A 14,164-nucleotide genomic window follows, 5' to 3' on the forward strand; every position below is an offset into this window, starting at 1 on the left:
ACCTGTTAAAGCATGAAATCTGCAATGTGTGATAGTAATTAGTGTGTTCCCTACAAATTAATTCTTTTCACGTATTGACTAGAGCTTTCTGGTTGGTTTCTTTTTTCCTTTGTTTTCTTGTCTTTGAACTAGATCACAGCTATTTAATGATAAACTTTAACAATAATCTTTCTTAAATATCTACAGTGTGTATATGCAAAAAGCTCTGCCTACCTACCTCCCAATTTCACCCAGTAGTGACACCGTACTCTTTTTCGTATAGCCAACGAAGAACTTAAGAAAAGAACACTGGGTGCTGCATTTTGAAAACCCTGTTCAGGGTTTACACAAAAAATGCTGTCATGCTGTCTCTGCTTGTATTTCTTGTCAATAAAAATCTATCCTCAAGTGATTGCTAGTTCCTTTCTGCTCTGGAAAAGATTCTCTGGGGAAAGTGCAATTGTTTTATTGATTGAATAGTACATGATATTAAATAGTTGTATGAGTAGTTGACTTTTAGTGGAGTTTAAAAAGTTGCTCTTGAACCTGATTAGTTCAGCAAGCATAGCATAAAAGTGTTTTCAGCACAAACACAGGAGTTCAGAGTTCACACAGCAAGATCATGGAGTTGTCCTAGCTGTGCACTGACAATAACTGTGATCATTATTCATTGTATTTTAGAAAATATTAGAGTACAATGTTAGCAAACCTTATCTACAGTATGTCAGAAATGCAGGGGAGTTATATCTATGAAGATTCTACACTGAATTTGTTAAAAAAAAAAGAAAAAAAGGCAATCATCCTCTTCATTTATCTATTTTCATTCCATCTGCATACATGTAGAAGGAGGTGCATGTGGTGCAATTTGACCCTTTGATGACTGAAAGCACATGCTGTACTGGATTACAAAGTATACTTCTAATACATCTTCAAAAGGAAATGTATTCTCAGTTTACGGTGTGCCTTGACTATGAAGGACAGAAAAGAAAAAATGATTTTTTTTTCAGTAAGAGAAGAATATTTTAAATTTATAACTTTATGCAAGATTGCTAGGGCCTGAGGCAAAAAACCAGAGTATGTATCTACTTTACAGCTGCAAAAATAATTACATGATGACTATCTGTGGAGTAATCTCTAATGGATTACATTTTGTTAGCATTTCATTATGTAATGTTAGAGCCAAAATAATTCATAGTAAATGGAAAAAAATAATAATTGTTTTGATGTATCTATGGCCTGGACCTTTGATGTCCTCCTAAGGCATTCTGTTAAGCATTAGTTAATTTGTGAAAGGTCTTGGTTTATAGACAAGGTACTATGCTTGTAAAGCTGATATAAGACTAAGGAGTGTAGAAATTACTGAAGTAATTTGTTTTTATTATGCAAGTACTGGACTTCTTTGTTGCTTCAAAGGTGCTAAAAGCCATCTGAGGTGCTATCTGGTAGGCTTTCCGCTTAGATTTACAACGTCTTTCAGGCTTGAAAAGCACTTACGGTTTATTAAGATCACTTTACTTGATTTATTTTTTTTTTTAAACTTAAGGGCACTTCTTTTTATGTATCTCTTAGCTTTATCCAAGTGATACAATCTTCAGCAGTAATAAGAGGCTTCTTACTCATGGTGAAAACACCCCTTTTATTGTGTTGCAATAGAACTGTGGTGTAACAAATAAACTCTTCCGCACTTTCATGTCCTGTTGGCACTGGGAGCTGGATGGATATAAGGGGTTTTTTTAGTAACTTGGTGCAACTTTTGTTTCCTGTTCTTCTAAGTTCTTTAGTTTGGAGCAGTGAAAAAAAGAAGTAATAATATGACCAGTGGCTCTAAGCCAGATCAAGTCTCTATTAAATAGAAAATATTCTTTGACTTCAGCAGAAGCAGTGTCAGCCTAGCCACCTACGCTACATGATTTACTGTGGATGGCTTGGGGGCTACTTGGGAACACAAGAAGTTGCATCTGGTTATTAATACGGTATTCAGTATAAACAGAATAAGTATATATAAGGTTTTCAGTGTGTGTGAGTAGTATTTTAACACTCCCATAACCAAAATAATTTCATGTATCCAATTTTGATGCATCAATATTTAGGGGGATGTAGTAAGCTGTAAGAGAATGCAGGTTAAACTTAATAAAGTTTTGTTGAAAGCAGAAGGGAAGCTAAAGGATTGGTCTTTTGACTTACCTTTCTGAATAACTAAAAATGACATAATTCCCTTTTCTGAAAACATATTATTTCCTCTAGATGTAACCTGGATTAATTTCATAGCTGAAAACATTTTCAATTTTCCCTAGTCCATAGAAGGAAAATATCCATGCGTGTTGCTTTTTAGAGAGAGAAATTCTTTGTTCTTAGGTGGAATATACTTTCTCAGGTTTTTGTACACCAAGCAATAGGTGCATGGTTTGTTGGGGTTTTTTTAAATAATCTTTCTAGACTGGGTCTATTTGAGAGACCTAGTTCATCCAAGAGAACATGTTCATCCAATAGCGTCTCATTGTTGTAGACTAAATGACCTCCAGAGGTCCCTTCCAACCTAAATTATTCTATAATTTCTTCATTAAGTCCTATCATTCTGTTATATTAGCTTGTATTGTTAAAGTGATAGAGACATTTTATCCTTGATTATCCTCTTTCGGAGCATCAGTATCTCCTGATTCCAGGGCACCCAGAAACATCAATAATTAAACTGAAATATTTGAAACGTGAGTGCTTCAGTATGGAAGGGGATTGGTAACTTGAGATGATGTCTGGTGAGATCTGCAGTATACTTCAGTCTTGTTGGTACACAGATGTTCTTTCGTACTTCCAGAAATTATATCCTGTTTCTAGAACTGTGGTAAAATATTCTGTATTTATTGCTTTTGATTTGCATCTACACTTCTATATCAATCTGGAACATTCCCTGTTGTGTATTATGTTATAATGAGCCAAGCTGGACACATAGGCCTGTGACTGTAGCTACCGAATGGTAGGGTATTAGAATGTAAGGTAGATGTACTTGAGAAGAAAAAACAGAAGATAGTCCTACTGATTATTGACAGGACTATTTGCCAATAATCCTCCAAAATAAAGAACTACAAGTCATTTTTGCTCCCTCCCTTCATTTTAGATTATATAGCATTGCAGAAGGTAGGTGTGAGAAACGTATATACTTCTGTCCCAAAGCATGCCAATGTTAAGACCATTTTAAAAGGTCTTAACAGCAGGAAGGACTTTACAGAGAGGAGTGGTTTGGTGGCAGTGCTGTACCTGCCAATCTGTAAGCACACCCACATTCCTTAACATCTAACAATAAATCACACCTTGCTTTGAAGCAGCATTAACAACCAAACCACTACTCAATAGTGAATGTCCATATATCTGTGGTCCGTGCATGGCTTGGGGGATATATTATTTGCTGCAGAGTCTTGGCACTATTTACTGTTGACACAAGATTGTTGCAGGTAGCAAAAGTGACAGATAGCTTTGTCAAAATCTTAAGAGTCCTTAGGTTGTAATGTACTTTTCCATTACTGTATCCTTTGTTCAGTGTGGATGGAGTAACAGCAGTGGAGAGGACTAGAATGTTATATTTGTTACCATTTGAGTTATTTATTTTTAGATTAAACCTAACGCCACTTACTTGGCAAGACTTAAGATGCCATTATTCTGTTAAAGTGTGTCCCTGTGTAGTGGTCTGCTGAGCACAGTATGATGTCTCTCCTCTCCCAAAAAGAAAAATAATCACACAGCTATTGATAAAATTCGTACTGCGTGATTGGAGGGAACTAGAGTTTCCTAGTCCTGGGCTTGGCCAAATGATGAGAAAGAACAAATTCTAGTAATGAAGCCGCAATAAAAATGTTTCTTTCTGTGAAAAGGTAGTAAAATTTACTTCTTCCAAAGGAAGGATGTGGTCCTGGCTCAGGCTAAGGGATGACTCCCCGAGATCAGGAAAGACTTTTATTTTTTTGCTTGAAAAAGACACAAGCCAAATTGCAAAGATGAGTTTGGCTAAGGCTGCACAAATGTTTGGCATCTTATAATGTCATCAAAGAACTGGGAGGTTTAGTTAGTTTGTTCATTTTTGCCATAAATTTAGGGATGGGTGCAATTTGTATGGCCAGTGGCCAATCTTTAACTGTAAACCTTTGAGATACTGGCACGCTGAACTTGTGTCTCAGAGAAAGAGGGGCAGAAAGCAATCTCTGCTGTGTTTCTCCCCAGGTGACGTTCTGCCTGAGCAGAAGACTTTGTGCCTTCCTGAGCTGTGAATAGGAATATTGTGCTCACACGCTAGGCAGACACTATGCCAAGTGCTACCACTGAGGCAGCTCTGCTGTGCAGACAGTCCTATGTCTGTGTCAGACTTACACCTCTGTCAGTCACCTGGCTTGTTCACTGGAAGTTAAATATGAGTAGTACACGGGTTTTCTCTGTTACTGTATGGAAATACCAGAGACCATCTGCAGATGCCAGATAAGATTCGTTAACTGAATTGTTCATTAATATAAAGTACAGTGACAACAGGGACCATTAAAGGCCAAAGCAAAACACTTTGCTGTGCTCTTGGTGTATTGTTATGTAATTTTTGACTACATTTTCATTATTCTTTCAGTTCTACGGGATGACTTCAGACAAAATCCATCAGATGTAATGGTAGCCGTGGGTGAACCTGCAGTGATGGAATGTCAGCCTCCAAGAGGTCACCCAGAACCCACTATATCATGGAAAAAAGATGGGACCCCTCTAGATGACAAAGATGAGAGAATTACAGTAAGTATAAAAAGTTTTTCAAACAATGCAAAAATCAACTAATCTAAAATTACTAGTCTCTTGAGCATGTGGGCATCCAGCCATGCTGTACTTTCTAGGATCTGTCCTTTCCTTGCCTCAGAGGCACGGCTAGTTTGCATTTAGCTTGGAATGTGTCCTCTGGTCTCATACTACTTCCTTGCAGGGTATGCATTTGTTTGTTAAAGAGGACCATGCAAAACCTACGTTCTTCTCTTCCTCAGAGGAATTAAAAGCATGGAAATGAAATTCATTCTATTTGTCACTGTCCTATAATTTTCTTGCCTTTTATCCACCTACAAATTTCTGCAACCTATAATAGCTGCCTTCTTTGGTTGGAAAGGGGAACTACTAGTAGTCTAGCTGAGACCTTCTGTTGTAATTCTGATTAAAAGAATCCATGCAGAAAGGTTGTGTGTTGTATTAGGAAGGATAAGAAGGCTTTTGGGATATAGTCACATTTCTTTAGAGAGATGATGGCTTATCCTGCCCTCTCAAATTAAGCTGTTTTCTCATTAGAGGTGTTGTCATACTCATTTGTATCTGTAGCTTGCTGAATCCAGCGTGCAATTATTCAAAGTATGGATAAAGCAGCTTCTCAAATCAGAAAACTATCCTTCTTTTATTTTTTGACATGTGAAACAATAAGCTAGTGAGCCTAAATGGCTTGAAGAAATGTCAACAAAAAATGGAGTTCAAAAATCATTTATATGCTGCCAACATGGTGATACAAAACATCTTTCCATATGGTGAGAAACCGTATCATCTGAAAGTACATAGCATGCAGGATCCTGTTGGTACTGGGAGGATTACTAGCGTAAAACAAGGTCAGAGGCACATACAATTTATATACCTCAATCATATGCTGAACCGAGGGAAGTTTTTATTGGAGGAACACTTAAACCCCAGCAACCTAAGTAAAAAATTACCAATTTTGTTTGAGATTTAAGTTGCCTCTTGTTCTGTTTGTTTTTTACAAACAAGACAAAGCTCAGGCATTCTGTACTTGTGGCATATGCATAGATTTAAATTTTTAAGTACCCTACCTATACTGATTGCTGGCTATTAACTCAATTCCTCCAATCATACTTGCTGAGAATTTGCAATTTCCTTTTCAAATCTCCTTCCCACTGTGACAAGTCAATTGACCTGAGATAAAGAGAAGATTCCAGTGCTACTGTTTTTTTCCAGGAAATGCTTTCCAAACTTGCATTTTCTATTGCTACAGTTTATTGTCTTGAAGGATTTTCAGGTGTTGCCTATTAAGTACATTTCTTTTCATTATACATCAAAACTGCTCTTCTCCCAGCTGCTGGAACAAAGACATATCCAGAACAAAAGCAGCTATCACTGACTGGCGGTGCCACCTGTATTTATTAAAACTGTGCTTATGATGGAATAAAGCCCCACAGTTTGGTTTTCTTTTCTGGTGATTATATCAAATGCTCACCTACATAGTATTCTTTCACTATGACATCTGGTGGAGTTATCTGGCGTTATCAGTTTCTGCTTCCAAAAACAAACAAATGAAAATGAGTTTTGATGTAGGTGTAGATACACACTTGTTTCACATGCCCAAATGAGTGTTTGTTTTCAGAGGTGTAAATTAACAGTGCTGTGATAGCTAGCACAACTGCAGTCATTTATGTCCTGTTTGCCCGGCATTGTCTTAACCAGCACTATTACTATCATGGGAGCTTTCTCGCGCAGGCAGGAGACTGAAGCTATATTGTAATGCAGATTTGCATCGACTTACAGCTGAGCAGGATCTTGCCAAGTGGATAAATACGCATTCAGATGTACATCTTAACAGTTTTGCAGTAACCATCTGTATTATCTTGCTAGTGGCTGGGAGGCGAGGGGAGATGGGGACCTGGAATGGATGACATGCTAAAGGGCAGATGGGCAAAAAATGCTAATTTTGAAACCTGACTTAGAATTATTCCATTTCTGTTAACTTATCTCCTTTAGGTGATTTCCATTTCAGTTTACCAACAGGAACATCAAGAATTAAGAATACAACAGCTGAAATAAGGATGAAGTCGTTGGGGTTTAAGTGATAGATTTCATTTTTACATTAAATCAACCTTTTTGTTAAAAAAAAGTTTTTCATTTAAGTGCTTATATTTAAAATGAACACCTACATTCATTTGATGGCAAAACTATCATTCACTCAGTGAGACTAAATTTCAGGTAATATAGTCTACAGGTATTACCTTCCTCTTTTTAAGCCACAAAATTACCAGATCAGGAAATGTCAAACTGTATGTGTTCGTGTTCAATATATATGTAATACCAGTCGGCATTTAATCAATTAAAGTGCTTTAGTGGCTCCACTTCTAAAGCATTTCCAGTTGTTTTCTTTCTTAAAGGCTTGTTGATCTTTGACTCATTGCCATTTTAAGAGTTCGTAAGTGTCAAAGGCTGTTTAAAGCATTTCATATTAATGGTTTCCTTTCTGACAAGAGATGTAAAATAAACATTACGATTGTACTTTTTTTGGAATAAGGGATGAATCTTGACACCTCTTTTTTGATTCATATCTGTACTTTCTTCAAAAAGATGACATGTCCATGAAGCAACCTTATTTTTAATATATGGAAGCTTTTTTTCTCATCTGCAATGACAGGGTTAATCTTTGAGCCAGCAGAACTGGGCTTTGCAGACTGAGTATTAAGGGTGCCGGAGAAACAGAGGTGGTAGCTTGGTTCTTGACAGAGAGTTTGAAGCAAGAGATGCAGATAAATAGCAGTTAAATAAGTTCCAAGTTAAGGCACAACTTCTCCTGGAACGCAATAAAAAGAAAATATTATTTTGTCCTTGTAGAGTTAAGGAAACAGATATGTTTATGTAGGTGAGATAATAAAAATCAAAGTAGTCTTTGCATATTTTTAGTCCATTTGTAGGGCAAATAAATGCGCTTTGAAGAGAAATAAATTTATATGTCTTTCAGGTTATAAACAGTAGTGAATGCAACAAATAAGAAATGAAGGTAAGGGTATGGGCACAGCTATCTGTGATGGGGATTATAGAAACAGACCTTTCCTTTCAGCACAGCTCTCCCAGTACTGCTCAGTTTTAGTAAAAGTCAGACTCAGTGTAGGCTCTTCAGTATACACATGTCCACTGGGTGGATCTGATGAAGAATCATCATCAAAGCATTTTTTCTCTCTGCTCTTGAATATGTTGTCTATAAACAGTTTTCTCAGTGCATTGGAGCTAAACGTGATTTTTCTCATGTGTATTCTTTATACCACAGTATGAAAGCATATGCTTGATGTGGCTAATCCCTCTCCATATATTACAAATGAAGCGGGAATGACAGTCTTGCATGTGAAGCAAATGCTTATCTTTAACTTAATTTGTTGAATTGAAAAACAATTATCATGAGGCCAGAGCAGAACTAGTGCGATTTTGTGCTCATCTAGTTAATTTTTCTCCTGGTATTACTGAGGAATCAAGAATTCCTCCTATAATATATACATATAGTATACAATACATATAACTTCAGTGCAGTCCAGTGAATAGCTCTAATTTTTCACTGCAAAATAAAATGTATTTTCCAATTTCTGAGATGTTCTGTCTGTACTAGGAGAGACTGTGAGACTCTCCTCTTGGAGCTGAGACACGGTAGAGAAAGAAGTTGCAAGGTCTTTGTGAGTGAGAGAGAAGGGAGCTCACCGGGGTGGGGAAGTTCCTCGTTCTGTTTCCACCTTTGGAATCGCTGTCTTGCCAGGTGAAGTTCATAGACCCACAGATTGCTTGGAGCGAAGATCTAGGCCAGGACTCTGTCTTCTAGGTATCCTCACCAGGAACAGGCCTGCTCCCAGCCCCACCAGTCTAGCCATCTTCTTTGCATGGCAGCCCAGTGTCATTAGGACGTAGCCACACGTTTCAGGCACTTACCTTGGTGACGAAAGCTATGAGTTTGCATTCCCTCGGGCTGAGGAGGAGGTGCAGTCAGTCTAGTTTCTGCTGACTGCTGTAATCACTAGACTTGGTCTTTCCAAATGTATTTTGTCTAGATGCAGAAGCATCAGTGGCTGCGAGTACCATTAGCAATGACTTGCTTGGGTACTCCCAGCAATTGCAGTGAGCGTTGGTTGCTTCTAAGCCTGTGAATGCCTCCAGTGTGCCTCCATTCACTTCTCAGCCATCTTCCTGTTGTACCCCAAAACCTCCCACTACCTTTCAAATGGTGTCCTCGCTGCCTTCCTACCACAGACCACTGCAATGAAGTTTTCACCTCATTCCCCATCCATTTCCTCCATCTCACAACCTGCCCTTGCATCCACCCAGCCTTTTTTTCCCACCTGTCTAGCCCCTCTCTATCATCTGATTAGTGCTAACTGCTTGTGTGGAGGTAACAATTTGGAAGCTCAGATAAGCAAACCCTCCTGCTGTATGCTGTAACGTAAAGGCACTCTTCCTTTGGCTTTGCTGCTAGTGTAAATGGCTGGTGCACTGTGATTTGTAATGAATGCGGTGTTGTCTGTCTGCGTTAGGTTTGCTCAGAGTCTCCCTTAAGGAACTGTGTTGCTGCTCTGTCTTCTTTGTGAATCCCAAATGCAATTGCCTGTGTATAAGATGCTGACATCAGTAATCTAACCAAGATGGTGAGGCCTTTGAGCATATCTTTAGGCAAAAACTGGCAATGATTACAGACTCTCTGGAGCGAAAAGCGTTCAAAGAGGATTTTGTGGATCTCCCATCTAGACAGGGCAACCTCCATGTGCTTTTGGATCTCTCTCTCTCAATTTGTCTCATTAAATTAAAACTCTCTAAAATTAGGGGCAATGCCTGCATAATTTACTAAGCCTCAGTAAAATCAGGATGCAGTTCAGAGTGCCTGTAATTATCAATACTTTGCCAGGGGGAGAATGTATACATATCTTGCATAAGCTCTGGAGCAAGTTGATGTTTGAGCCAGGTTTTCACAGCTGCTTCTGTTCCTGCCCCATGACCAGTAGTAGCCCATGCTTCAGAAAGTTTCCTAATTGTTCACATGAAGTCGTGGTGTAGGTGGTAGACGAAAAAAGCTATGCATATTGAACATGAAATTTTAATAGGTAAAATCTTTTACATATACATGAAAAAGGATGCTGGTACCTAAAAAAGAAATCCTTTGTAATTGAATACAAAAAGCAAAGCCTTTGCATTGAAACTTTGGTGCAGCACTGTGATTGCAATTTCCCCCTCTTTCGTATTAACTCTTATCTATCATTTATCCTGAATCATCCTCATTTGATTTTTAAAAGAAAAAGCTTGAGAAGCCATTTATCTTTCCTTGTTCAAGTTTCTTGGCTTTTAAGATCAAAGTTACAGGATGAATAATGCATACAGGTTTTCATTCCTTTTTTGTGTGACTGTCTTGTGACATCGACAGTTTTGAATGACTTACACTCTTATTTTAAATAAGTTTTAACTTGAATACTTGATTCCTGTTTCGTTTCCTGGTCCTTAAATAGTGCATCACAAATACGAAGCATTTATTGTGTCTTGCACAATGCTGTTTTTACACGAGTGAATGATGAAAATGTTTTCTACAAAATGTGGAAACAAAGCCTCTGATCTTCTGCTGTGACAGGAAAACCTCCGTAAAGGTACCATCCACGGGAAGATGCTTTATTTATTTGCCCCAAATTTTTTGTTAGTGAATTGTCAAAGAGAACTTGGTTTATTCTTCTTGGTGGAAACCATTCACAGCTCATTGTGCTTTGGCAAGTTTAACTACATAGGTGATCCCAACGTGATCTCGGTCATAACAAGAAAGAAAAAAGAAATGGAAGAAATTACTATGCCTATCAGTTAAAAAGGAAAAGAGAAAGAGTTGTTTGTATTGGAGGGAACAGTGGAAAAAGCAGAAATTAATTCCCTATTTAGAAAAGGCACCTTTCCTTCTAAAGTTAAATTGCAGTGGGAAAAATTGCAGAGGGGAGGTGAATCAAGAAAAAGGAAACAAAAGCTGATGGAATTTGTTGCTGTGTGCTGTGCAGGAGTAACAGTCCTAACCCTTTAAAACAGCGATGCTCCTGACACAAACCATACTGTTACAATGCCACTCCAAATTAATTCAAGATGTTTATCCTTATTTCTTTCTTCTCCATTTCTGTTTTTTTCCTGTCCTCCTCTCTTTTTTCATTAATTTATTAATCGTTAATCTCTTAACATCTTAATCTCCCCAAATTACGTATTTTAGATATACAGCAAAAGAATGCATATTCCTGTAGAAGTTGTAATGCTAATGGTAGCATAGTCTGTCCTATGGAGAGCTGCATGAAAGATCATGGCCTGGGTACACAGCACACAAAGCAGTGGGGGTGAGGGGAAGGGGGGGAGCAAGTACCTACAGTCCTGGGTTTTATTTCATTTTAATTGTTTTTCTTTTTGGGGGGCAGATTAAAGGGCAAGCAGCAATTTCCTATATGCCCCAGGAGGGTTAGAAAGAGAAGTGTGTTTTTTCTTCTGATTCCCAATATGTATTTGTTGGCCCCCAGCAACTTCCTTTCTTCCCAGTCCTTTTTCTTCCTTCTGTCTCTTTTTCTCACTCCCTGAGAGGGTTGGCTTCCCACTCTACCTCTCTTTTTTTTCCTTTGTCTGCTGATCCCTGCAATGGTGGCTTCCTCGAGGATCAAGAGTAGTTTTTGTTAATGATTTATATTTCTTCTGCTATTAATATTGCTTCCTCTGGCGACAGAACTGGAGCTGCTGTGAGTTAACTTGGCACCCCAAGGGGAAAAAAAAATGTAAAAGATTGTGAAAAATAATTTGGAACCACACAACTGTCCCAGAAGATAGTGAGATTGGCTCTAAATCCTGCTGTTTCGTGCTCTTAGTTTTTCCAAAATGTGACCTTGTTTCTCTGTGTTCACACTTAAAGCTCTGTTTCAGGGTCCCTGTTGCTCCTGCTGGAGTCTCTTTGCTCTCCAGATTCCACAAATCATTCACAATGTGTCTTCTGGATTATGTCCCTTGTTTTCTGTTCTGACCATCACATGTGCTTCTGTTGTCTCCTGCATTATCACCAGGGCACCTTTCCCATCTTCCTCTTCAATTCTCTAATTCTCTCAGTGTGCCTGCGCTTTCCCCTGCCATGTCTAAACCACTCGAGTTTCCACATCTGCACAACCACTCTGTCTGTGTTTAAGAGTTTTCAGGGTATCTTCTGCTACGCTGCTACTTCCCATTCATTTTTTTATTATCACAGGCATATATGAGCTCTTTTCAGTGGTATGTTAGTCTTTGATTAGCATTTGTCGCATCGTTTTATACAGTTTGTGGGGTTTTTTGGCTGATACCTAAAAAACATTGCTGCCTTCAACAGAGGACACTGCTCATCTTGGAAGGCTGTAAAAAATCTAATAGCCTGGGCTACCAGAAAGAAGAGAAAATATCAGACATACTTTCATTTTTGTATTCATTTTCCTCTTTCTCTTCTTCTGTCCTATTTGGAGTTTTACCATACCCGCATCATTTTTCGGACTCAGCTCTTTGGATCAAAACTTTTCACGTCTAACCCATCCACAAGTAGTTTCCAACCCAGACCACAGCTGTTAAATAGTGACAGCTTGTATTTCTACAAGCACTGAAGTAAATGTGGATTGAAAATCCTAACCTGTTACAAGATTCTCTCCTCACAGCTTTTTACAGGTTTGCCATTTTAAAGAGCATAGCTATGCAGACTTTGTCAGGCAGATGTGAGCTCATTCAGTTCGCTCTTTGAATCGACCAGAAGCCATATGGCAGCGGTTAATGTGGCGCCGAGCCTGAGCTAATAAGCCCTGCTGAGAGACAGGCTAGATCACTCCGGCACGGTATTGTACTAATATGGCCACACAGCTCCTGTTGCACTGAGGGTAAGGGCGAAATGAGCTTGTGTTGTCTTGCAGTCTCCACACGCCAAGCCAAAGCAAATGGCCTGAAAATACCCATGTGGACATTCCCTTCCTTCTCTATAGCTCTTACAGTCAACTGTCGCAAATACTTCTTTGGGGGACAAGATGCTTTCTCCATTAGTGTGATGTTTGCTGCAAGAAAATGGTGAGGAAAAAGCTCGTTAGTCTAAAGTGTTTGAGTCGTGCTCAATGCCCGACATTGTTCTAATTGGTTTAAATGGCTCATTATTAACCCTGAATCTTCTGTGCAAGGTTGCTGGATAAAGTGTAGGACAGGGTAACCCATGCATTGATTCATACGTGATGTGATGTGTCTTTTCAGTAGACATCTCTGAAGAATAATATTGGCCTGTGGAATTAGTGGAAAGGGAGAGAGCATCATGACACAGGGCAAAAGGGTGGCCCAAAGTCAAACATCTGCCGACTGGGGAGGACACCAGGTTCTGTAGGCTTGTGCTGTCTATCACAGAGACAAGATTTTGCCTTTAGGACCAAGCTGACCTCCTGTGTTCCCAAGGGCATGCTTGGTAATAATGTAACCTACCGTGTGAGGTTATGAGATTTATAGACTATGTTCACACTAACCAAAACTACTGGAATTAAAACTATTCATAATTCAGTGTTACATTAAAAGGCTCGTTATGGTCATTTAATTGCTGGCTTTTTAAACCAAGTTATTGCTGATCATATTTTTCCTATAGCTAAGAGTATCTGTTCCTTCTGTTTTTTCTCACAACTTTCAAAAATGTTCCTTTGCATCAGTGATATGCATTGCGTCAGCTATTTTGTCTTCTCACCACTTAAAACAGGCATTAGACATGCATAACTATGGTTTCTTAGTATTGTTTCACCCTGCAGTAGTGAAAAGTACTCCTTTAATGTGAACTAAGTATATATTTTTCTATGCCTAACTTTATTTTACACCAATTTCTACTTTTAAGTATAAAAGTGAAGAAGAATGGAGTGCTTTTGCAGATACTCTGCAGACTTAAAGGAATTTGAAAGCTCCTCATTGAGTCAAAATTCTCCACAGATTTTTTTTGTCCCTAGTCGTGAACTGATGACCTAGATAGTAGAAGAAAATAAATGCCTGCAGCAAATAGAATATGTGTTAGATATCTGAGTTTTGAGACTTTCACAGGCCTAGACATTAGACTATCAGGATTTTCTTGTTAAAATAGCTTATTGAGAGTTTTGAACTTCTGGGACCATCTGAAATTACAGAAATGGAGTCTGGGAAGCTTCTCCTTAAAAAATAATAGAAAAACAGGTGGTTGTTATCTCAGACTAGGTTAATTGAGCAATCCAGAGCGTGTGGGACTTTATGATTTGAATGGTTAGGAGCAAAGGTGATTTATTATGCTGAGAAAGTAAATTCTTTGTTTTGTTTGGCTGGCAGTCTAGTTGTTGGGGTTTTTGGGGATGGGTAAGGGAGATGAAGAAAGGATGTGGGAGGGAAATTATTTCATCATTCATTTTATTCTCTTAATGAAAAAGAAACATTTTTCTTTGGT

At 38.5% G+C, this 14,164-nt stretch overlaps 1 protein-coding gene across 9 annotated transcripts in view; it reads left to right on the forward strand.

Moving 5' to 3' along the window:
• The window catches only part of ROBO1 (roundabout guidance receptor 1), a 764,721-nt gene that overhangs the window by 646,631 nt on the left and 103,926 nt on the right, over positions 1-14,164 (forward strand). For all 9 annotated transcript variants that reach the window (XM_030020140.2, XM_030020134.2, XM_030020136.2 and 6 more), the window contains one exon: positions 4,580-4,737. In XM_030020140.2, coding sequence (XP_029876000.1) covers positions 4,580-4,737 — 158 coding nt within the window. The remainder of the gene's footprint in view (positions 1-4,579; positions 4,738-14,164) is intronic.

This window comes from Aquila chrysaetos, chromosome 7 (genome assembly GCF_900496995.4).
Source record: "Aquila chrysaetos chrysaetos chromosome 7, bAquChr1.4, whole genome shotgun sequence".
Lineage (NCBI taxonomy): Eukaryota > Metazoa > Chordata > Aves > Accipitriformes > Accipitridae > Aquila > Aquila chrysaetos.